This window comes from Saccostrea echinata, unplaced genomic scaffold, assembly GCF_033153115.1.
Source record: "Saccostrea echinata isolate AGI-Se365-2 ecotype Australia unplaced genomic scaffold, CSIRO_AGI_Sech_v1 ptg000007l, whole genome shotgun sequence".
NCBI classification, from domain to species: domain Eukaryota; kingdom Metazoa; phylum Mollusca; class Bivalvia; order Ostreida; family Ostreidae; genus Saccostrea; species Saccostrea echinata.
The window spans coordinates 4,085,987-4,110,073 of NW_026889756.1; the positions used below are offsets into that span (position 1 = coordinate 4,085,987).

General features: G+C 33.5%; 2 protein-coding genes across 2 annotated transcripts; one reads left to right on the forward strand and one right to left on the reverse strand.

Moving 5' to 3' along the window:
- Window positions 1-2,073: 2,073 nt before the first annotated feature.
- LOC133180869 (spindle and kinetochore-associated protein 3-like) lies at window positions 2,074-11,556 on the reverse strand. Its single transcript, XM_061315317.1, has 10 exons — window positions 11,375-11,556; window positions 10,464-10,614; window positions 9,913-10,012; window positions 9,066-9,197; window positions 8,600-8,770; window positions 7,840-7,940; window positions 6,762-6,817; window positions 5,180-5,254; window positions 4,535-4,807; window positions 2,074-2,323 (listed from the first exon to the last, which is right to left on the reverse strand). The coding sequence occupies exons 1-10, from the start codon at window positions 11,537-11,539 to the stop codon at window positions 2,174-2,176; spliced, it is 1,374 nt and encodes a 457-aa protein (XP_061171301.1). The 5' UTR covers window positions 11,540-11,556; the 3' UTR covers window positions 2,074-2,173.
- A 407-nt stretch (window positions 11,557-11,963) lies between these two features.
- On the forward strand, window positions 11,964-23,071 carry LOC133180870 (stress-induced-phosphoprotein 1-like). Its single transcript, XM_061315318.1, has 8 exons — window positions 11,964-12,023; window positions 14,021-14,230; window positions 14,394-14,462; window positions 14,788-14,872; window positions 15,510-15,610; window positions 19,824-19,894; window positions 21,506-21,564; window positions 21,764-23,071. The coding sequence occupies exons 1-8, from the start codon at window positions 12,009-12,011 to the stop codon at window positions 21,889-21,891; spliced, it is 738 nt and encodes a 245-aa protein (XP_061171302.1). The 5' UTR covers window positions 11,964-12,008; the 3' UTR covers window positions 21,892-23,071.
- Window positions 23,072-24,087: the final 1,016 nt, after the last annotated feature.

Here is a 24,087-nt window from a genome sequence, read left to right on the forward strand (position 1 = left end):
AAGGAAAATTAAATCGGGAATGTCATTACTCATGGAAAAGCTAGGCCAGAAAAGGGGATTCTTTTGAAATGAAGGGCCGTGCCCCCTTCCAAGGGGAGACAATCAAGAAAAGGCAAACGTTAGGTGTGTTATTTTACTCTCAAGAACAACTGGAGCAGAAAAGATGAAACTGATAATTTGAAAGCTTAATTACTTCCTGGTAAAGTGTAGGTTCAAGTTTTTTTTTTTTCAAATCATGACCCCCAGAGGTAGGGTCTGGGTCACAAGAGGATCACCTGGAAATAAATTACTACAAATTGCACTCTTTATACAAGTGCCAAAAGTTTGAATCTACACAATCTGACTATATCACTAATCATGCATGACACATTAATTGTTCTGAGAAAAGCTTTTTAAGACTTTCCTTTATTTAATCCCATATTATAACTTGAAACCTTGACTCCTATTATGGTGCCACCTAACTATGGGGGTCATGATTTGAACAATATAAATTATCGCAACTTGAGAATCCTTCTGGAGAAATATGACTAATCAAGACTCTGTTGTTCTTCACAAGAATTTATTTTAAGATTTTTTTATATATTTCAATGTAAAACTTTGATACCCTATTGTGGCCCCACCCCTTTCTCTAAGGGCCATGTTTTGTCTGTCACACTTGAGGTCATGCTTGCATATTGATTAAAACTATATCATACATGCATCCTCAGATTGTAACGTTCGAAAATCATGGAGAGATATAACCCAGAGATAGCAATTTTTTTTTTTTTTTTTTTTTTAGAAAAAGTGTTAAAAAATGTGACATTGTGTACCAAATGAGTCACGTAGCCTATTTTCAAGTTATTTTTACCAAATCAAAACACAATATCAGGAAAATATTTCCCTTTCCTATTTCACAGGAACCCGATACATCAAAAGAATGCTAAAACTTAACATGCTTAATGTGACAAAACAATGACATTTTCACTTTTCAAATGTGCCAGATTCCTGCCTAATGCCAATCAAAAGCACCCTGGTTCTTTATAAATACAAGAGGCCAAGGGGCCACATCGCTCACCTGAGCACTATGGCTAGGAAAAAGCAGAAATCAGTTCAGTCTTGAAAGGTTGAAAAGTTTAAATATAAAAGTGGTTCGGGGGGGGGGGGGGGGGGGGGGGGGGGTCATGAATTGAACAAATTTGAATCTACATTATCTGAGGATGCTTCATCTTAAATATGACCAATCATGGCTTTGCTGTTCTTGAGTAGAAGATTTTTAAATATTTAACCTAGTATGTATTCCTATGTAAAACTTTGATCACTCATTGTGGCCCCACGCAACCCCCAGGGGTCATGTTTGAACAAACTTGAATGTACACTATCTAAGAATGCTTCCATATAAATATGACCAATCATGGCTTTGCTGTTCTTAAGAAATAGTTTTTTTTAAAAAGATTTTTCCTACATATTCCTATGTAAAACTTTGATCGCCCATTGTGGCCCCACCCTACCCCCGGGGGTCATGATTTGAACAAATTTGAATGTACACTATCTGAGGATGCTTCCACGTAAATATGACCAATCATGGCTTTGCTGTTTTTGAGAAGAAGATTTTTAAAGATTTTTCCTATATATTCCTATGTAAAACTTTGATCGCCCATTGTGGCCCCACCCTACCCCTGGGGTCATGATTTGAACAAATTTGAATCTACACTACCTGAGGATGCTTCCACATAAGTTTCATATTTTCAAGCACAGTGGTTCTTGAGAAGAAGATTTTTTAATGATGCCATTAATTTTTCATGAATTCATAATTATCTCCCCTTGGAAGAAGACATGGCCCTTTATTTGAACAAACTTGAATCCCCTTTACCCAAAGATACTTTGTGGCAAGTTTGGTTGAAATTGGCCCAGTGGTTCTGGAGAAGAGGTCGAAAATGTGAAAAGTTTACAGACGGACTACAGACAAAATGTGATCAGAAAAGACCACTTGAGCCTTCGGCTCAGGTGAGCTAAAAACCGCATTCTTTTCAATGCTTTTATTGAGCATTCATACACTCTCCATTGAAAGAAAATAAAAATAACTTCATTCAGTCATATATACTTAAATAAAATCCTACAAATCAATTAATGACAAAAAAGAAAATATCAATAACTTCCTAATCAGTCGTAAATACACAAAATAACATCGTATTCATCAATTAACATTGGAGAGATAGCTGTATAGTCCCTTTAGTTTTGGCATCTGTGGCATTTCCTTCAAAGCTTCTGTGTGACTCTGATTTTGCGGTTCCTGAGGCATTATGGGAGGTTTCCATGCACCACTAGTATGACTATCCTCTGTTGCCTTCAGTATAAAAAACAAGAGGCCCATGGGCCACATCGCTCACCTGAGTAACTTTGGCCATGCTGTTCTTTACCAGATTTCCCCCTTTTATAATATACCTATTGTGGCCCCGCCCTACCACCGGGGGTCAAAATTTGAACAATTTAGAATCTACACTACCTCAGGATGCATCCAAATATGTCTCAGCTTTATTGGTCCAGTGGTTCTTGAAAAGAAGATTTTTAAAGATTTTTCTTTAAGTTATATATTTCAATGTAAAACTTGGATTCCCTATTGTGTCCCGCCCTACCTTCTGGGGTCAAGATTTGAACAATTTAGAATCTACACTACCCCAGGATGCTTCCATATAAGTTTCAGCTTTTCTGGCCCAGTGGTTCTTGAGAAGAAGATTTTTTAAAGATTTTTCCTATATATTTCAATGTAAAACTTGGATTCCCTATTGTGGCCCCGCCCTACCCCCAGGGGTCATGATTTGTACAATTTAGAATCTACACTACCCAAGGATGCTTCCATATAAGTTTCAGCTTTTCTGGCCCAGTGGTTCTTGAGAAGAAGATTTGTAAAGATTTTTCCTATATATTTCAATGTAAAACTTGGATTCCCTACTGTGGCCCTGCCCTATCCCCGGGGGTCATGATTTGAGCAGTTTAGAATCTACACTACCCCAGGATGCTTCCATATAAGTTTCAGTATTTCTGGCCCAGTGGTTCTTGAGAAGAAGATTTTTAAAGATTTTTCCTATATATTTCAATGTAAAACTTGGATTCCCTATTGTGGCCCTGCCCTACCCCCGGGGGTCATGATTTGAACAGTTTAGAATCTACACTACCCCAGGATGCTTCCATATAAGTTTCAGTTTTTCTGGCCCAGTGGTTCTTGAAGAAGAAGATTTTTTAAGATTTTTCCTATATATTTCAATGTAAAACTTGGATTCCCTATTGTGGCCCCGCCCTACCCCCAGGGGTCATGATTTGAACAATTTAGAATCTACACTATCCCAGGATGCTTCCATATAAGTTTCAGTATTTCTGGTCCAGTGGTTCTTGAGAAGAAGATTTGTAAAGATTTTTCCTATATATTTCAATGTAAAACTTGGATTCCCTATTGTGGCCCCGCCCTACCCCCGGGGATCATGATTTGAACAATTTAGATTCTACACTACCCCAGGATGCTTTATATAAGTTTTAGTGTTTCTGGCCCAGTGGATCTTGAGAAGAAGATTTGTAAAGATTTTTCCTATATATTTCAATGTAAAACTTGGATTCCCTATTGTGGCCCTGCCCTACCCCCGGGGGTCATGATTTGAAGAATTTAGAATCTACACTACCCCAGGATGCTTCCATATAAGTTTCAGCTTTTCTGGCCCAGTGGTTCTTGAGAAGAAGATTTTTAAAGATTTTTCTTATGTATTTCAATGTAAAACTTGGATTCCCTATTGTGGCCCCGCCCTACCCCCGGGGGTCATGATTTGAACAATTTAGAATCTACACTACCCCAGGATGCTTTCATATAAGTTTCAGTGTTTCTGGCCCAGTGGTTCTTGAGAAGAAGATTTTTAAAGATTTTTCTTATGTATTTCAATGTAAAACTTGGATTCCCTATTGTGGCCCCGCCCTATCCCCGGGGGTCATGATTTTAACAATTTAGAATCTACACTACCCCAGGATGCTTCCATATAAGTTTCAGTATTTCTGGCCCAGTGGTTCTTGAGAAGAAGATTTTTTAATGATCCCACCCTATTTTTGTCTTTTCTTGATTATCTCCCCTTGTAAGGGGACTTGGCCCTTTATTTTAACAATTTACACTCCCCTTCACCCAAGGATACTTTGTACCAAGTTTGGTTAAAATTGGTCCAGTGGTTCTTGAGAAGAAGATGAAAATGTGAAAAGTTTACAGACGGACGGACAGACGGACGGACGGACGGACAGACGGACGGACGACGGACAATGGGTGATCAGAAAAGCTCACTTGAGCTTTCAGCTCAGGTGAGCTAAAAAGTAAAAAAAATATTTTCAAAATCTGTTAAGTTAACATATAATACGCATATGTACCTTCATCGACTTTCATCTTAAAGTATTGCATGTAAGAAGTTCTTTTTAACATATAATACACATATGTACCTTCATCGACTTTCATCTTAAAGTATTGCATGTAAGAAGTTCTTTAAACCTGAAATGATTTTCAAATCAACCGTTTTAAAATGCAACCCACCTTGTACTTTTTGAGGAAGACTGGTGTCTCAGGGGTGTGATTAGATGCATTGGTTGAGGCCAGTTCGGGGGTATCTGGTAGAGGGCGACTGCGAAAGTGTGTATTGGTTGATGCCAGTTCAGGGGTGTCTGGTAGAGGACGACTGTTCAGTTGTGTCTTGGTTGAGGCCAATTCAGGGGTGTCTGGTGGGGGACGAAAAGCTGAGTAATTCCTTGGTAAAGTCAGCTCTGGAGTGTTGGGGAGTCTATGTATTCCCGTTATATCACTCAATTCCTAAAGGTAAGAAAAGCTTGCTTGATTAACCTTGACCTTAGATATAAAATTGATCTTGTTCTTCAATTCAACCAAAGAAAAAGATTTTGATCGAGGTATCCAACTATGGTCAAATATAGGATATTTCATAATTTTTTTTTAAATATATTTACATGTCTGTACTTATATTTCTTTAAAATTTAGAATGCTAAATTATTACTAGGTCTTTTTTTTTTTTTACCTAACTCTGAAATTTTATAGATTTAATGTTACAGGCAAATGAACAGATAAAGTCAGAACGTCTTTAATTGGGTAATAATTCAATCAAATCAAGATGGTACATCAATAAGGAGAGGAGTTTTTTTTCTGAGATGTCTTTTTGTGATTTCCTACCTTTCCAATTCTTACATTCATTGTACCAAATCGAGGGGCAGGGCTGTTACTCTGGTCAAAATTCTCTTTTCCCCTCTACAAAAGATTATTGAATGTCATAATTGAATGCTTGGATTTTGGACATGGGCCCTTGGAATTGAGAATGTAATGACATTTTACATGTATGACTACTGTAACCATGGAAATAATACATGTTATAGATGTTTTAAATTTTTTTGGTTTCTATTTTCCAAACCAGCATGGAGATTTTTTCCCAAATATATGGAAAACAAATTGTTTATATAAAATTTTGTGCAGCATATTTAAAAAAAAAAATTGCTTGGGGGTTTATTGTGCCAAAGTTTTAACCCTGCTGCAGTGACAGTTCCAATTTCCAGTAAAATGATGTATTGAAATGTAATTGGATTTATACTAAGTTATGGTTATGTTCAATAATTAAAGGATGACTGCACTTAACGCCGGTTTTTGGGTCTTTTTCGGTTGCTTCTGTTGCTTTTATATTTAAACCTTATTTCACTTTTGTATGTTTATGAAAGAATCCTGTCAATTTGGAACTAAATTTAAATCTTAAAATGATTTTAGACTGTGATACAATAAAATGATTCAATGTTTTTTTGTCCTTACTGCTTTCCAAATATAGTGAATTTACACTTACCTGCCCTTGATTGAACATACGATATGCATGAGAGGTGGAGCTAACATTGTAAGAATGGGTCTAAATTTAGACTTGATAAATAACAATGACTTGTTTGAAAAAAAGAACGCGATCACTCTTTCCAATCTCCCTCTCCATTCTGTATGGCACAAATACACTACCGACAAATGTTTCAAAACGAAATTAACAATAGCAGCACGTCAAGGTAATTAAAGCAGATTTTATATCAATGCCAGATGACTTAACTATTCGAACACAATGTCTTATAGTTAGCACAACACATGCTACCTTACAAGTCACGTGACGGAATTAAGTACCCCCGGTATTCACAAAGTTACCTGAGGTACGAAATCACGTGGTGAATTATAATATTCAACATGTCACAACCCTTGGTTACAACACAGAGAGCGAATGTACGAAGAAGCAGTTTTTTCTCTTTTTAACCATGAGCGCATGTTTGTCTATTAATCTCCTCTTGACACATTATTATTTATGTAAATATACAACTACTGTTAAACGTAGAACAATAGAGAAAACATGCGCTGACTATGAATGATGTCAGTAAAAAAGTGGGCGTCCTCATTATAGAACGGAAATTCAAGAAATAGTGATGACCCCTGCCTTTGAAAACAGATTCGAACTTCGTAAATACACACTTTTATTAAACGTAATTACATAAAGTTGTTAGGTTGGATGTTGACCATTCTTGCAATGAAAAGAAAAATGCTTGTTTTGAAAGTTTATTTTGACGCAAATTTCGCATGTCCTTAAGTGCAGTCATCCTTTGATATTAACAAACAATTAGTATATTTATAGTAAGTCTAGGACAGACTATGTATATACAAATTACCATCCTGTTAAATTTGATATTAACAAACCATCAGTATATTTATAGTAAGTCTAGGACAGACTATGTATACAAATTACCATCCTGAGTGCCCCATCCTTGACTTTTGGGACCAGAAACTTTTTATCTGCAAAATCTGGAAGTAAAGATAACATTGTGGAGAACAGGAAACATAAACATCTTTTTTTTTTTGTTAACTAGAAATATGTTCATTGACATGAATGCCTCGCTCAGGGTTCATTAGTAATGTAACATGAAAATTTGTATTAGTGTTTGAAGTTCGATGAAAATATCTTGTAAGTTGAATAGTTTCTCTAAAACTGAGTTTTATACACAATAAATTCATAGGTCATTGAGAGGATCAGGGCAAACAAAAAAAAAAAAAGAACATGTTAACTTTTTAATTTTTCACCAAATTAAGTATCTAACCTTACACAAAACTATCTTGAATAGTTTCATTTAAACTGAGTTAAATGCAAATTTAAGGCAAGTGAGGTCAAGGTAAAGAAAATCTAATGCAGTTGAATAGCACTCACCAAATTGTATCAGCAAATGAAGTTTGATTAAAAAAATATATATATACATATCAATTTGTTTCTTAAAACTGACCTAAACACAAAATTGAGAAAAGTGAAGTCAAGGGAATAAGAAAGGTCAGGTTAAAAAATGTTGATGCAATTGATTAGCTTTCATCAATATGTATTTAAAGCATATGTAATTTGATAAAAATATCTTGAATAATTTCTTTGAAACTTAGCTAAACACAAATTTGAGGAAAGTGAGGCCAAGGTCAAAGGAAAGGTCACAAAGTCCAAAAATGTTGATGAAGTTGAATATCTCTCACCAGTATGTACATGTATAAGCATAAAAGGTTTGATAAAAATATCTTGGTTTCTTTGAAACAGAGCTAAACATAAAGTGTGATGGAAGGACAGACGGAAGGAAGACAGACATGATAAACACTATATGCCCCAGCCACACTCATTGCGGGGCATAAAAATTAAAATGTACTAAAAAATGAAGTCCATGGTTACTGTACATGATAAATACATATTACAGTCAATAATAACTGGTCATTCACTTGATTTCCTATTAAAACCTGGTGAACTAGTAACAAAGATGTCAATAATTCCTGATATCGACCTGATGACCACTCACCTTGTTTCCATCCTGGGCTGGCATGCTTCCCTCCAAGAAAACTTGGTGTTACTTGGATACCATCATGTTGAAAGATGTCTGGAACAGAGTCCAACTTACTCCTAAAAAAAGATTACGTACACCTTAAAAGATGTCTGGAACAGAGTCCAACTTACTCCTAAAAAAAGATTACACCTTATAATGAATAGATCAATGAAAGATGTCTGGAACAGAGTCCAACTTACTCCTAAAAAAAATAATTACACTTTAAACTGAAGAGATCAATGAATCAAAATATTAATCACAATCTGGTTTATTTCTGTAAACAGAACCAAGCTTTACTCATATAAACCGAATCAAGTTTTCTCAATACAAATGGAATCAAGCTTACTCACACATTTCAATCAGAATCCAGTAAAGGCATATGTCAGAGTGTTATCCAGAGAATTAAGACAAACTTCTTTTTGTCATACATTACTTTGGCCCAAGAAGGAGCCCTGTTCAGGATAAGCACTAGTCCTGTTTATTTACACAATTTTTTGGGTAGATTTTACATGTAGTCCTGCTTACCTGTGACAGGTAACTGATGGTTAGATTTAACCTGTTTACTTGTGACAGGTTTTTTTTTTTTTTGATAGATGTAAGTTCTATTGTTACCTGATGTTATATTAGTTTTGTTTACCTCTGATAGGTAATTTTAGTTCTGTTAAGTACACCTGTGAGGTGTTACTGTAGAGGTAGATAATTGTTTTGTTTACCTGTGAGATATTTCTTTTTTTACCTTTGAGAGGTAGTATCTGGATAACTAAACACCTGTCCTTTGTCTTGACGTTTACAAGCACTCAGCACAAGGCTACTCAGTCCAAAGTCCTCTGGTTTGGGTGTGCGGGGTCCAGGGAGGGGTTCCTCCTGGGGGGCTCCAGCAGGAACATTTTCTTTCTTTGGTGTTTTTCTGCAAGACCAAATGTACAGATAAACTAACATGTTATTCCTCTGTACATTTATTTGATTACTGTAAACCAACTTTTATTCGTGTACAAGAAATATTCGCAAGTTTTGCAAAGTACTCTAACTCGTGAATATTTATGGCTGCGAGAACCATTTATTTTGCTTTGTATTTGGTGAGAATGTTTCCTCAGTCGCGAAAAATTAATCGTCGCGGACTGATTTCAATTGGATGAATCGCAAATAAAAGATGACGCGAATATTAGTTGGTTTACAGTGTCTTGTGTTGAAGCTCTCCTTACCTGTGAGAGGTTAGCACCTGTGTTTTCTCGGGACGTTTACAAGCACTCAGTGTTAGACTACTTAGTCCAAAATCCTCCGGTTTGGGGGTCCGGGGTCCTTCTGAAGGGGACTTCTCTTTCTTTGGTGTTTTCCTGCAATCATTTACACATTAGATATATCCATAGCATTGCATCCTACCTGCAATTTTAATATGCCTCATTTTTCTCTTAAAAAAAAAAAAATGCTTTGAGTTGAAGACAAAAAAAAAGCTAATTTATAAAAGCTAATTTAGGTACTGTTGCATCAGGTCAAGCACTTCTGCATTAATCAATTTTATTGACGTATTAAAAAAGAAATAATTTCTCATTTTTCCAAGTTGAAAAGAAAATTGAGTTATGTCCCTTTTCATACATGGCTAATAGAAAGAACTTTAGTAGATACACAATATATATCCTGTAAAAATGGTATAATTTATGAATTACCTTTTATAAAAATATTTGAAATAATTATTTTAAGTTGAGTACATATTGTAATTAATATAAGTGCACAAAAATGTAAGAATCAATTGACATCATCATTTTGTTGAGTGGCAAAAAACCCCACCTGCTTCAACCCCTCCCCCCCCCCCCCCCCCCAAAAAAAAAAAAAAAAAACGAAAAGAAAAAACGCTGGCCAAATTTGGCCTGAGAAACTAAAGATTAATTTTTTATGGCCTGTCTGATAACATTTTTTTTTTTTTACAGTAAACAAGATTACAAAAACAGTCATATGATTGATATGGATATACTAATTTCATTCATGTTAACGCACATAATTAAAACAACAGCACAAACACTGATTTATAAATTACAAAGTATAAAGATTCACCTTTTTTCAGCTGCTGTTATCTGGTCCTCGTTTGACTGGTTCTCTTCCTCTTCAACTGGTGTCTCCACTTTCTCTTCTTCCGTGGGTTTTACTTCTAAAACTAAAAAATACAACATAAAACATAATATGCTTCTTAAAAACACAGAAATTTATCACTAAACTGGATAAAAATTTATCTGAATAGTAAAGCAAATGTATGACTGAATAATTTTTTTTCTTCAAATTTTCTTTTCTTTTTTCTTTTACACCCCTGACTTGTGACAGTGAAACATCTTCTTAGTACTTACTATGCTACCAAGCATACATAAATCTTACTAAGGAAATTACTGAATTGTAATCTTTATTTTATGATGGGGCTTTGAGTCAGCAGAGAATACAACATTTTTTTTTCACATCTGGAGAACCAAAATTTTGTTTAAAGTTGTCCTACTCCCTCTTAAAGTTAGGAAAGAATCGTTGATGTGAATTCTGATGCGGACTCTCTCTACTAAAGTAAGGACAGGGACTTTGATGTAAATTCTGATAGATCTGTACATATTCTGTTAAGTTACCTTTCTTTTGGTATCCATATTTAGCAAAATACTCCTCTGTTTTCTTAATTTTCTGCCTGTGGATCTCAAGATACTGAGTGGAAATTTTCAAAATCTTGTCAAACTCTTTTCCTTCACTCTCCAATGTGTACAAGAGTTCTTCCCCTTTACACTTAAAACACAGAGATTTAGAACATGTAAAACAAAACTTTGGTATTAAGCTCATCTCAATGAATGTAAAGTATCACAGACTATTAACATGATTATTGAAGCAAAATCTCTTACCAAATGTGCAATATATTCAATTGTATTGAAATTAAATTTCATTACAACTTTACTTTACATCACACATCTGATATGAAAACAACTGATAGCAAGACAGCAATAGTGAGCATTATCTCAGTCTATCCCAAAAGCACCGCTCCATTCACTATGATAAATCCGATGAAAATCGATTTGATCCAAGGGATTTATCAACCTATTTTGGGAAACATCATTTTTAGGGAATTGGGAAAAAATTATCGGCTATTTAAAGAAATTGGGAAAATTAAAAAAATCTTGCTATCGTCATGCATTCAGTTGTGATTCATTTAACGTTTCAGCATGAACTCTAAGTTGGACAACCTCCAAGATCAATTATGAATAATAGTCTACTCTAGACTAATAAAACTAAATTTTAATAAAACCAACTTAGGGTAGTACATGTATGTATCATCCGATAATAAAGTTACAGTATTTGTTCCAAATGTCTTAATTCCTCTCAATTGCCGGGCACATGTAGATATGATCGATAACTAATTGTAACTTAGACATAATGAAGCAACTTTTTACGTCCCAGGGGCTTTGTTTTAGAGGTCCTTTACTTATCATTGATCAAACACATGTAAAGCATGGAGAAGTTTGAAGAAAGTTTATAAAGTGTATATATGTACCTTCATTTCTTTTACATCTGACTTAAGATCAACAACTTTTTTCACTGCTGCAGCAGGACCCCGCTTGGAGTAGTTATTTTCTACTTCATCTGTGACGTCATGTAAACCACGGTCCACCATCCGTGCTAGCTGTTTCAGCTGCTTGAAGAAGGAATCACCATTCATATTTGTATCTGGACTCTCCAGTGCTTCCTTGTGCTTGAGAGACAGACCTACAATTTACAATTTCTTTTTGATTGCTTTTTCTGCTCGTTTTCAATCATAAATTGATTAGCAGGAATTAATGATCTTTTATGAATTCCTTAATGTTACCTAAATATCCGTCTGAATATGGCTATAATTTCAATGAACTTATTTTACTTTTTGCTTTGTTTACTTACTGTTTAGCAAATGAAAATTTAAAATCGGCGCGCTTACTTTCATTAACTCGTACGAGTTTTATTCTTATGATCATGATATTTATTTCAATTCAATTTCATCAACATAAAATTTAGGATTATAAAAAATCGAATGCATAACAATTTATATCATTGATCTATGACAAATTAACTACATTGATATCTATATTAAAAAAAAATGTATATAGTTCGGGCTCGGGGTCCTCCTGTTCTAAAAATGAAAGTAGAGTTTCACAATGACAGCAGAAGAGGTATGTTACAAAAAGTGATGCATTTTTCATCACATTCAATGTTTTAACTACAATTTGTCATGGAATAGACAACAGTTAGCTACTTTCTTCAAATAACGAATACTTTACAACATTAAGGAACTAATTTTGTGCGTCTGACCAAGTTTCATGATACCTTAAATATATTTGTTACAAGCTGACAATGCATTGTTGTCTATGCATCAACCAGAAACCATACTGTGATCGTGTATTGATTGCAGCACCTGTATGTTCGAACACACTAACAATTATGCTTGTTAAACAATAAATCATCAAATCTGGTACAATCACTAATTTAGCTACGTAGCTTGAATTACCGACATAACTTTATAGATACCTGAAATAGCTTTATTTAGCTACTTAATCATACTTATTTCTTAAATAAGCATTTTTCAGGATGTGTAGAAAATCACACTTTGATGCAGTGATTGTTTTCAACTTTGATCTGATCTGAAAACAATTCGTAAAAAAAATAACTCTTAAACATGTTGAAGATGTGTTTCTTTCAGCACAATTGCAATCAAAGTTCTAAAAGTTTTGAGGCTATATACAACAATTCATTTGTGACCAACAGTTACTTCTTGAATGAAATAACACAGACCAGTTCTGGTTAAGATGATAATTGACAGGTAATAATTCAGAAAATGTGATGTACGTAATCATGAAAATAAACAGCACAACATTAAATATGTTTATTTCAGATATAAAGTATCACTTTTAAAAGTCGGGTAAAAAACACCTAAGACAGGTGTTGGTCACATACCAACCCAAATCTATATCCCACTAGCAATAGATTGGTGTTCAAAATTGATGCCTTAATATTATGACTTATATTTACATATACATTTTTTTTTGCTGTATTACAATATATATTTGCAAGGTTACAATCTTTATCCCATGAAATGTATATTTTTTTTCAAAATTCAGTCATTGTAGTATATACACTGAATCTGTTTAACGCACTTTGGTCCTTTATGATGTCGGGGACAAATTACATCAACCGCGTTTACAACTTTTCAATGAAAATGTGGTCTTCTGACGAACCTGTATTAATTTATAAAGATATAGATATGTAACTTGAGAGGAGAAAAATGTGACGGACCAGACCAGGATTTGAACCCAGGCCCCCTGAATCTCAATCCATGTGCTCTACCAACTGAGCTAGCTGGCCACCAGCGATCAAATCCGTTTGACCACCAGATATATATGCATTGCTCAATAGTGTTATATAAAGGAAAAATATTTTTAATAAATTATATTTTATAATCATTATGGTGTTCATAAATGTGTTTGATTTACAATAATGGACTTTTTAGAAGGGAGACATCACAAGTTTTGAGGTCAGAGTAGGGTTGTCACCAGAGAGTGCTTGTGCCTGAGGGTGACAACCCTACTCAGACCTGATAATTTATGATGTCTCCCTTCTAAACAGTCCATAATCATGATAATGTTTTATTATCCTGAAGAATTTGATAATGTTTTATTATCCTAAAGAATTTAAATTTAATAAAACAAGAGTATAAAATGTCAGTCAAACCTCTTGTTTCTCCTACCTACTGCTAGGATTCCATATTTTCAAGACAACTGACGTCACTGTTAGAATTTATTGATCCAGCATATTATGTATCAATTATGTAAAATATTATAAATATGAGTTATCTCGATTACGACTCTTATTTTCATCTAAAGGGAGACAACACATGCAGTGTTGTCCCCCTGCATGCTTGCTTGCTTATTTCATTGTCATCTGAAGGAGGACAACACAGTTGTCACCCTGCACATGAGGGAGACATCAGGAATTGTCTCCCCGCATGCTTTAAACCAATCAGATTGACTGTTTTATTCTGAAGGATAATAATGTTATTTAATTTTCATGTTTTATGCATAGTGTTTTAATCTTTTAACTTAAGTTAAAGTTCAAATTATAAACCTTTTGGATTCAATTGCGATACTGCAAACATTTTGTTGACCTCCTGCAGGTTGAATCACTGAAGAACCAGGGCAATGAGTGTGTCCGGAAAGGTAATTTTGCGGAAGCCATCATCCATTACACCCACGCTGTCCAGAAAGATGCAAAGAACCACGTATTGTACAGTAACAGGTCACTAGCATTCTTAAAGATGCAGCAGTTTTACTATGCACTGGAGGATGCTAAAGAAACAATCAAACTTCAGCCATACTGGGCCAAGGTAATCAAAAGAGGGGTTGTAAGAAATTTTTTGTATTATTGCAACAAAACTACAAGAGAAAAAGAAACCCTAAGGTCCCTTTCAATGCTTGAATGGTAAAAACTTAAATTTCAGAGTTTCAGTTGGAATGTATAATTGGCTTTACCTGATTTTTTTTTTTCAGGGGTACTTTAGGAAGGGAGAAGTGTTGTTTGCTGTTGGGAATCATGAGGCAGCCTTGTTGTCTTATGAGGTAAATTTATCTCCTAAAGCATACCGTATATACTCGCCTATAAGCCGGTTTTTTGGGAGTTAAACTTTGGTCCAAAAATCCCTGTCCGACTTATAGGCGAGTTATAAAAATATTGGTATTATAGCGGGTCAATCCCTTTAATGTAAGCTTAAAAAATAAAACTGACTTATAGGCGGACCGACTTATAGGCGAGTATATACGGTAATTCAGATTTCTACCCAGGGATGATGTGGATTAGTTAAATGTGTATGTATATATATAATTATATATATATGTACATTTAATTGTTCCCAACATACAACTTTTTTTTCAATTGATTTTGTAGCAAGCATTTAAAATTGAACCTAATGACAAAGGGATTACGGAGGCAATCAGTAAAACAAGGAGAGAGATGACAAAGGCAAGGAAAGGTATAGATTCTTTGTGTCTGATCTTAACACATTTTCTTTATTCTAAATTTTTTAATTCAGATGAGATTATTTCTTATACTGTAAAGCTGGAAACTTTTGTGTTGAAAGAAATTTTTGGACTTTTGTGATCAGATATACTTCAGTAGCCAAATTTTTTTTAATTTGCGAATATTCTTTATTAATAAATCTCAATAATGTGTTTGGCAGATATATTATTAATCTGTTTTCCTTATTTTTGCAAAATTAATCACAACACAGAAGGTTTTATAAACAGAACTTGCAAACTCCAAGATTAAATTTCCATATTTACAGCAAATTGAATTTATACTTTTTATCACAAATATTTTAATTGTCGTAGATATTTAATTTGTTTGATTATTTCTTTTATGTCCCTTTAAAATTCACTTGCGATTCCACTAATTGCTGGAGGAAGGCTGCAAATTTTAGACCTGTACTTGACAATTATGTGCCATTGAGCAGTGAAGGATCTTTTGAGTACCAGCATCTACTGAGACTCGATACGTTCGCTCTAACCATTATGTGTATAGGCCTACTTTTTATGAAAAAAAAAAGTGTACAGAGAAATGATGTGCAGTACATGTCAAATAATACAGACTTATCTTTTTTCTGGTTGCAGAGAATGCGAGACGTCCGTGGATCTGGGGAGGAGGGGGAGTCTTACTGGGGGTGATAGTTGTATTCTGTGACCAGTGGCTGGCAGAGAAACCTGTTCTACAGGTATAAAACATGATTATAAATATTAAAAATACACTTAGACATACAAAACGTGCTTATAAATATTAAAAATACACTTAGACATACAAAACATGCTAGGACATAGTCTGGTATGAATGTTTAAAAAATATGTTGACTTCATTGATGAACATTCTACTAGAAGAAAACAAGGAATTTAATATGTGATGAGAATAAAATCATGCTCTTTAATATGGTTATCTTTTTAATTATGACTGACACAATTTTTGACCAAAAGATGAAAATTTTAAAAAATTCAAACAAAGAGCTAGGTTCAGTTTATGCATAAAATGGCCCTGTCCTTATATCAATTAACTGACTATCACCCTCTGTCCCATTTCATATATCATAATAAAGTAGAGACCTAGTACTTTCATTTCCTATAACAAAATTTCTTTTTGAGAATCCAGGTATTGGAAAACAATCTTTGAGTAAATACAATGTTCTTGAATTTTGCAGAAAACATGCGTATTTGACTACGTTCAGCAAAGAATTAAAATATGAGCACAGCCCACGATCCAAAAATTAAAACATGTTTTGTGATCTTCTGAAAAAAAATCTCTCATTATGTAATTGCATATTTTGGATCAGAGGTTGTGCTCTATATGAAATATTGAAAAAAAAATACCTCAACTTTTGGCCATTTCTAAGGGAATTTACAGGATTTGGGGAAAATGAAGTCATAATGCATTGACTAGAGAGAAAATTATGTCAACTCATTTTCAATAGATACACAGTCACCAAGGGTCCAAGTTATAAATACTGCATTTTCAACCAAAACTGAGCAGTTTTGATTTTTCAGAAATTCACAGGGCCAAAAAAGGCCTTAAGTGGCTCTTGCTCTTTAGTACATTAATAGCACACAGGGGGCTTACTTACAACATGCAAATATTATACTATTCTATTATGTATATTTTCAAGTATTTTCTTTTTACATGTATCACTTAATGCTGTGCTCTTTCTCTTTTCTACCAAATGTATTTAAATTTTGTGTTTAAAGTGGCATATAGATCCAATGGGTCAAGGTTTTGTTTTTAACTGCTTAAAGTTTAATGCACACTTAATTATCACTCTAAATAGATAAATTACCTTCTTACATACTGACCTCCTATAGTGTAGATCAAAATTTATGACAATTCATTAATTGAAGGAAATTTTGATATGAAAATGCAGTAATTTGTCAATTTTGAGTTGGGTGTATCTACCTTACCTTTTTATCTTCTTTTATCTATTTTTTTTTACTGTACCTGATACTACAGATTTTATTAGTAGCTGTGTTATTTTATTTGACAGTACCTGATACTACAGATTTTATTAGTAGCTGTGTTATTATTTTTTGACAGTACCTGATACTACAGATTTTATTAGTAGCTGTTTTATTATTTTTTGACAGTACCTGATACTACAGTTTAATTAGTAGCTGTGTTATTATTTTTGACAGTACCTGATACTACAGATTTTATTAGTAACTGTGTTATTATTTTTTGACAGTACCTGATACTACAGATTTTATTAGTAGCCGTGTTATTATTTTTTGACAGTACCTGATACTACAGATTTTATTAGTAGCTGTGTTTTTATTTTTGACAGTACCTGATACTACAGATTTTGTTAGTAGCTGTGTTATTATTTTTTGACAGTACCTGATACTACAGATTTTGATAATAGCTGTATTATTATTTTTGACAGTACCTGATACTACAGATTTTGTTAGTTGCTATGTTATTATTTTTTGACAGTACCTGATACTACAGATTTTATTAGTAGCTGTTTTATTATTTTTGACAGTACCTGATAATACAGTTTAATTAGTAGCTGTATTATTATTTTTGACAGTACCTGATACTACAGATTTTGATAATAGCTGTATTATTATTTTTGACAGTACCTGATACTACAGATTTTATTAGTAGCTGTGTTATTATTTTTGACAGTACCTGATACTACAGTTTAATTAGTAGCTGTTTTATTATTTTTGACAGTACCTGATACTACAGATTTTATTAGTAGTTGTGTTATTATTTTTGACAGTATCTGATACTACAGATTTTTTTAGTCACTGTTTTATTATTTTTTGACAGTACCTGATACTACAGTTTAATTAGTAGCTGTATTATTATTTTTGACAGTACCTGATACTACAGGTTTTGTTAGTATCTGTGTTATTATTTTTTGACAGTACCTGATACTACAGGTTTTATTAGTAGCTGTGTGTTATTATTTTTGACAGTGCCTGATACTACAGGTTTTATTAGTAGCTGTGTGTTATTATTTTTGACAGTACCTGATACTACAGGTTTTATTAGTAGCTGTGTGTTATTATTTTTGACAGTACCTGATACTACAGGTTTTATTAGTAGCTGTGTTATTATTTTTGACAGTACCTGATACTATAGATTTTATTAGTAACTGTTTTATTATTTTTGACAGTACCTGATACTACAGATTTTGTTAGTAGTTGTGTTATTATATTTGACAGTACCTGATACTACAGATTTTGTTAGTAGCTGTTTTATTATTTTTCACAGTACCTGATACTACAGATTTTGTTAGTAGCTGTGTTATTATTTTTGACAGTACCTGATACTACAGATTTTATTAGTAGCTGTGTTTTTATTTTTTGACAGTACCTGATACTACAGATTTTATTAGTAGCTGTGTTATTATTTTTGACAGTACCTGATATAACAGTTTAATTAGTAGCTGTGTGTTATTATTTTTGACAGTACCTGATACTACAGATTTTATTAGTAGCTGTGTTATTTTATTTGACAGTACCTGATACTACAGATTTTATTAGTAGTTGTGTTATTATTTTTGACAGTACCAGATACTACAGATTTTATTAGTAGCTGTGTTATTTTATTTGACAGTACCTGATACTACAGATTTTATTAGTAGTTGTGTTATTATTTTATGACAGTACCTGATACTACAGATTTTATTAGTAGCTGTGTTATTTTATTTGACAGTACCTGATACTACAGATTTTATTAGTAGTTGTGTTATTATTTTTTGACAGTACCTGATACTACAGATTTTATTAGTAGCTGTGTTATTTTATTTGACAGTACCTGATACTACAGATTTTGTTAGTAGCTGTGTTATTATTTTATGACAAGCTGTGTTATTTTATTTGACAGTACCTGATACTACAGATTTTATTAGTAGTTGTGTTATTATTTTTGACAGTACCAGATACTACAGATTTTATTAGTAGCTGTGTTATTTTATTTGACAGTACCTGATACTACAGATTTTATTAGTAGTTGTGTTATTATTTTTTGACAGTACCTGATACTACAGATTTTATTAGTAGCTGTGATATTTTATTTGACAGTACCTGATACTACAGATTTTATTAGTAGTTGTGTTATTATTTTTTGACAGTACCTGATACTACAGATTTTATTAGTGGCTGTGTTATTATTTTTGACAGTACCTGATACTACAGATTTTATTAGTAGTTGTGTTATTTTATTTGACAGTACCTGATACTACAGTTTAATTAGTAGCTGTATTATTATTTTTGACAGTACCTGATACTACAGATTTTGTTAGTAGCTGTGTTATTATTTTATGACAAGCTGTGTTATTTTATTTGACAGTACCTGATACTACAGATTTTGTTAGTAGCTGTGTTATTATTTTTGACAGTACCTGATACTACAGATTTTGTTAGTAGCTGTGTTATTATTTTTGACAGTACCTGATACTACAGATTTTATTAGTAGTTGTGTTATTATTTTTTGACAGTACCTGATACTACAGATTTTATTAGTAGCTGTGTTATTTTATTTGACAGTACCTGATACTACAGATTTTATTAGTAGTTGTGTTATTATTTTTTGACAGTACCTGATACTACAGTTTAATTAGTAGCTGTGTTATTATTTTTGACAGTACCTGATACTACAGATTTTATTAGTAGTTGTGTTATTTTATTTGACAGTACCTAATACTACAGTTTAATTAGTAGCTGTATTATTATTTTTGACAGTACCTGATACTACAGATTTTGTTAGTAGCTGTGTTATTATTTTATGACAGTACCTGATACTACAGATTTTATTAGTAGCTGTGTTTTTATTTTTTGACAGTACCTGATACTACAGATTTTATTAGTAGCTGTGTTATTATTTTTTGACAGTACCTGATACTACAGTTTAATTAGTAACTGTTTTATTATTTTTGACAGTACCTGATACTACAGGTTTTGTTAGTAGCTGTGTTTGGTGGCCTGTCCCTCCTTGGATCCTATGCTTTCAAGTGAGTCAATGAAAGGAACTTAAATGCTATCTAATGATTTAAATCATATTTTTTTTAATTTCATAATTGAATCCTATAAACCATTCAGAACAAAGGTCTGAAGTTTTAGATATTATTTTTTGAATGCAGGTTATAAGACATTAACAGAACAAAATTTAACTTGTCTATGGGAATTAATCAGTGTTACATTGATACTCAACTATTATGTTTATTGACCATAAAGATTAGTAGTTATCCAAGTTCAATCAAGGGTGTACGGAGATTTACCCCGGGTTGTATTCCATACACCCTAAGGCCGAAGGGTGTATGGAATACAACCCAGGGTAATATTAGTTACATGGTTTTGTAGTGACAGGGTACGGGATGATACCTGGTTAGTAAATTTCATACCTGGCGAGGCGAAGCCGAGCCAGGTATGAAATTTACTAACCAGGTATCATCCCGTACCCTGTCACTACAAAACTATGTAACGAATTTACCCCACCGATGAAATATTTATGTATTGTCTGTGACTTGTAAAATTGTTTTTCTCCGCTATATGTTTCATCACTCATACAATGCCTATTATGACGTCACGTTGTTTTACGTAATGTTGTTTTGCGAGTGTTTCATAACGTACTGACAGTACTGTTTCGAAGACTTTCAGTAAAGTGAGAAAAAGGTTATATCTCGTTACTTACGTTGATTAACTTTTTACTTATCAACAGATACCCGCGAACCTCGTGCATTTGAGTTGCTCGAAGTGTTACAAAAGAACGATAACTCCGCATCAACCATGTATTGATTTTCAAGCGACTAGGTATAAGTAATACACCCGCTTCACGTGACAGACTTCAACCAATCGTAAGCCAGGATTTCATCGAAAAATCATCAGAGGTGGGGTAAATCCACGTACACCCTTTATTGGACCTGGATAACGAATTTATTTCCTATGTACCCAAATAAATTCTTTGTTAACAAGTCAATCAACTATCGATAAGATCCTACAATGCATTGTGTCGTCATGTTATTTGCTTTTTATCATAGAGAAACTATGCTTGTGACGTCATGTTTTTTACCCCCGGCTCAAGTCTGGTGTACGGAAATTTACACCCGACTTTGTAACCAATCAAAGCTTGGGTTACAATAGATTGGGAAATAAGAGTACACCTTCTCCCCCATACTGCTGTAGGGACTTTATAACTATCTATTATACACAGATTAACACATAATACTGTGAAATCACTAATTTTCATGGGGGGGGGGTAATTTTCGTTGTTTTCAAGGTATGAAGAGACCCACAAATTCATGTCCTCCACAAACTGTTAAAATTATTACCAAGACAATGCTACACGTCTTCAACCATGAAATCAAATCCCCATGAACCAATATTTTTTCCTCAAACCACAAAAAGTTGACTTCCATGAAAATTAGTGATTTTATAGTACTGGAAATCACATTTCATTTATCTTAGCATAATTTAAGTTTGCCACTTTCTCTCCTTTTTTAAAGAAAGTTTTCATTAATGGTTAAGTATCAGTTTATCATCAGGAAGTGAACTCATTCAAAATATCTACAAATTTAAGAAACAATCTGTTCTCTTCTGATGGCAGTATTTTCCATGATTTTCAGATTCATACACAACAATGACAGATCTAGTCTATTGGAGCCTCCTCTTGATTTGTTTGGTGGTAAGTAAAACATGATATATCTAGTCTATTAGAGCCTCCTCTTGATTTGTTAGGTGGTAAGTACTTTGCCTTGAAATTCCAGTGACCTTTGCTAACCATTTTTTCTGAAAGAAAAAATATTTATCATCAAAAGGTCACAGAAGGGCATTCATTTTCCATTGACTGATTTATAGGTGATCAATGTTTTTTTTTTTCTCAGATTCAGGTAAAACACAAAGTGAAGGAGGGAGTAAAAATGCAGACCCAGGTCAAACATCAGAGAAACACGCACATCGGCGGGGAGGGGCAGGGACAGGGAGACAGAGATACAGAATGGGGAAGTCATGACAATTTCATCATTATAGAGATAGGGGTGCAGAACGGGGAAGTCATCGGTACTTGGTAACCATGGAGACAGTTTTCTCTGTGTTAGCTTAGGTTTAAGAAATACTTTCCCTTCTAAGATGTAATATGATGTAAATGAATGTTCTGTATGACAATGAATGTAAAATATGTGAGTGACAATATTTATTGAATTACTCCATGTGTACGGGAGACTAGGGAAAACACTCTCTGTATGATTCATTTTATTGTTCTGAGTAGGAGAAAAATGGTACATTTGATGTACAATGATTTATATGGCCATGCTTCCCTGCAATATAACAGTCATATGTGGTAGACATAAGCAAAGGCAATATACACATCACACACATTCAGTTTTATAATCTCAAAAAAAATCTTTGTTTAAAAATCTGCTTTTTATATCTTCATTACGAATGAGAATCTGCATCTTTTTTTTTTTACCTAAATAGATTATTATACATGCTTAATTTTTCTGATGACAACCATTTGCCATTTTCTGTCAACAAAATAAATTTTCTTATGCATTCTCACAATGTGCTGGTGATCTGTCTTAGTTTATAACTTTTGATCCAGACCCTATTGAATACTGCAAGGTATCACTCGTTAGAATCATATGTGTTGGTCTCCAGATTTGACTTTGTTAAGAGATTGTTAAAGATGGAAGCTTGTTCGGATGTGGAAATATAAAATTCTTCAAGTGCTAAAGCATTATGAATTTTAACATGGTGAATATCTAGTATCTAAATTATTTCAATATCATTAGTATGACAAGTGAACTATAGATTTTTGAATACTTTTTTGTTGAATTTAATTCAGGCATTTTAGCAAATAAATCTTACTGGAACATGTCATGTTATCATTTTGTATTTTTTCGTAAGCATATACAGATATATAATGCATTATGAATTGAAAGCACCGACAATGTGTATGATGATAATAAAGAATTAATTAGATGTATTTATTACATTATACCTTGTGTTATGTAATTTGAGACATGCATCGTCAAGAGTGAATCCAATTACATGTTTTTGCAAAGTTTTCTACCCGTAGTGTTCAGTTTCATTTCTAGGGTTCATTTCTCTTGCTGTTTTTATTTGCAACTAAATTTCTTATGCCTGTTCTGGATGATTCAGTTGTATTTAATTTTAATAATGACATTTTATTTTCGCACAAAATTGAATAAAAAAGTCGAAATATGAGTTTTATTATTTTAAATATATACATGTATTTTGTTTGTCAGGAAGTGTATTGTCCAAATACACAATGGAAGAATAGAGGGAGTAGTTAGCATATTACCCCGGTAAAATTAATATTAATAAATTAACATATTCAAAAGTCAGAGGAAAAGTGTTGTTATAATCATTGATTATAATCCGAAATCAGTGGATTCATGTACATGTATAAATCAATTTAATTATACTTTTAAACAATTATTTGAATCATTTTTAGCTCACCTGAGCTGAAAGCTCAAGTGAGCTTTTCTGATCACATTTTGTCCAGCGTCCGTCTGTCTGTAAACTTTTCACATTTTCGACTTCTTCTCCAGAACCACTGGGCCAATTTCAACCAAACTTGCCACAAAGTATCCTTGGGTAAAGGGGATTCAAGTTTGTTCAAATGAAGGGCCACGCCCTCTTTCAAGGGGAGATAATTAGGAATTAGTGAAAAAATAATGGCATCATTTAAAAATCTTCTTCTCAAGAACCATAGGGCCAGGAAAGATGAAACTCATGTTGAAACATCCTCAGGTAATGTAGATTCAAGTTTGATCAAATCATGACCCCCAGGGGTAGGGTGGGGCCGCAATGGGGGATCAAAATTTTACATAGAAATATATAGGAAAAATCTTTAAATATCTTCTTCTCAAGAACAGCAAAGCCATGATGAGTCATATTTATCTGGGAGCATCATCAGGTAGTGTAGATTTGAGTTTGTTCAAACCATGACCCCCGGGGTTAGGGCGGGGCCACAATGGAGGATCAAAGTTTTACATAGAAATATATAGGAAAAATCTTTAAAAATCTTCTTCTTAAGAACAACAAAGTCATGGTGAGTCATATTTATATGGGAGCATCATCAGGTAGTGTAGATTCAAGTTTGTTCAAACCATGACCCCCGGGGGTAGGGCGGGGCCACAATGGAGGATCAAAGTTTTACATAGAAATATATAGGAAAAATCTT

Excerpts from the sequence above, each read along its gene's own strand:
- LOC133180869 (XM_061315317.1), bottom strand. The coding sequence starts at position 11,539 with ATGAATGGTGATTCCTTCTTCAAGCAGCTGAAACAGCTAGCACGGATG. Across the intron at positions 7,941-8,599 it reads CCAGATACTACCTCTCAAAG|GAGTAAGTTGGACTCTGTTC; the intron begins GTAAAAAAAGAA and ends ATCTTTTTTTAG. Across the intron at positions 4,808-5,179 it reads TGAATGTAAGAATTGGAAAG|GAATTGAGTGATATAACGGG; the intron begins GTAGGAAATCAC and ends TCTTACCTTTAG.
- LOC133180870 (XM_061315318.1), top strand. Across the intron at positions 15,611-19,823 it reads CAGAGAAACCTGTTCTACAG|TACCTGATACTACAGGTTTT; the intron begins GTATAAAACATG and ends TATTTTTGACAG. Across the intron at positions 21,565-21,763 it reads TCCTCTTGATTTGTTTGGTG|ATTCAGGTAAAACACAAAGT; the intron begins GTAAGTAAAACA and ends TTTTTTTCTCAG.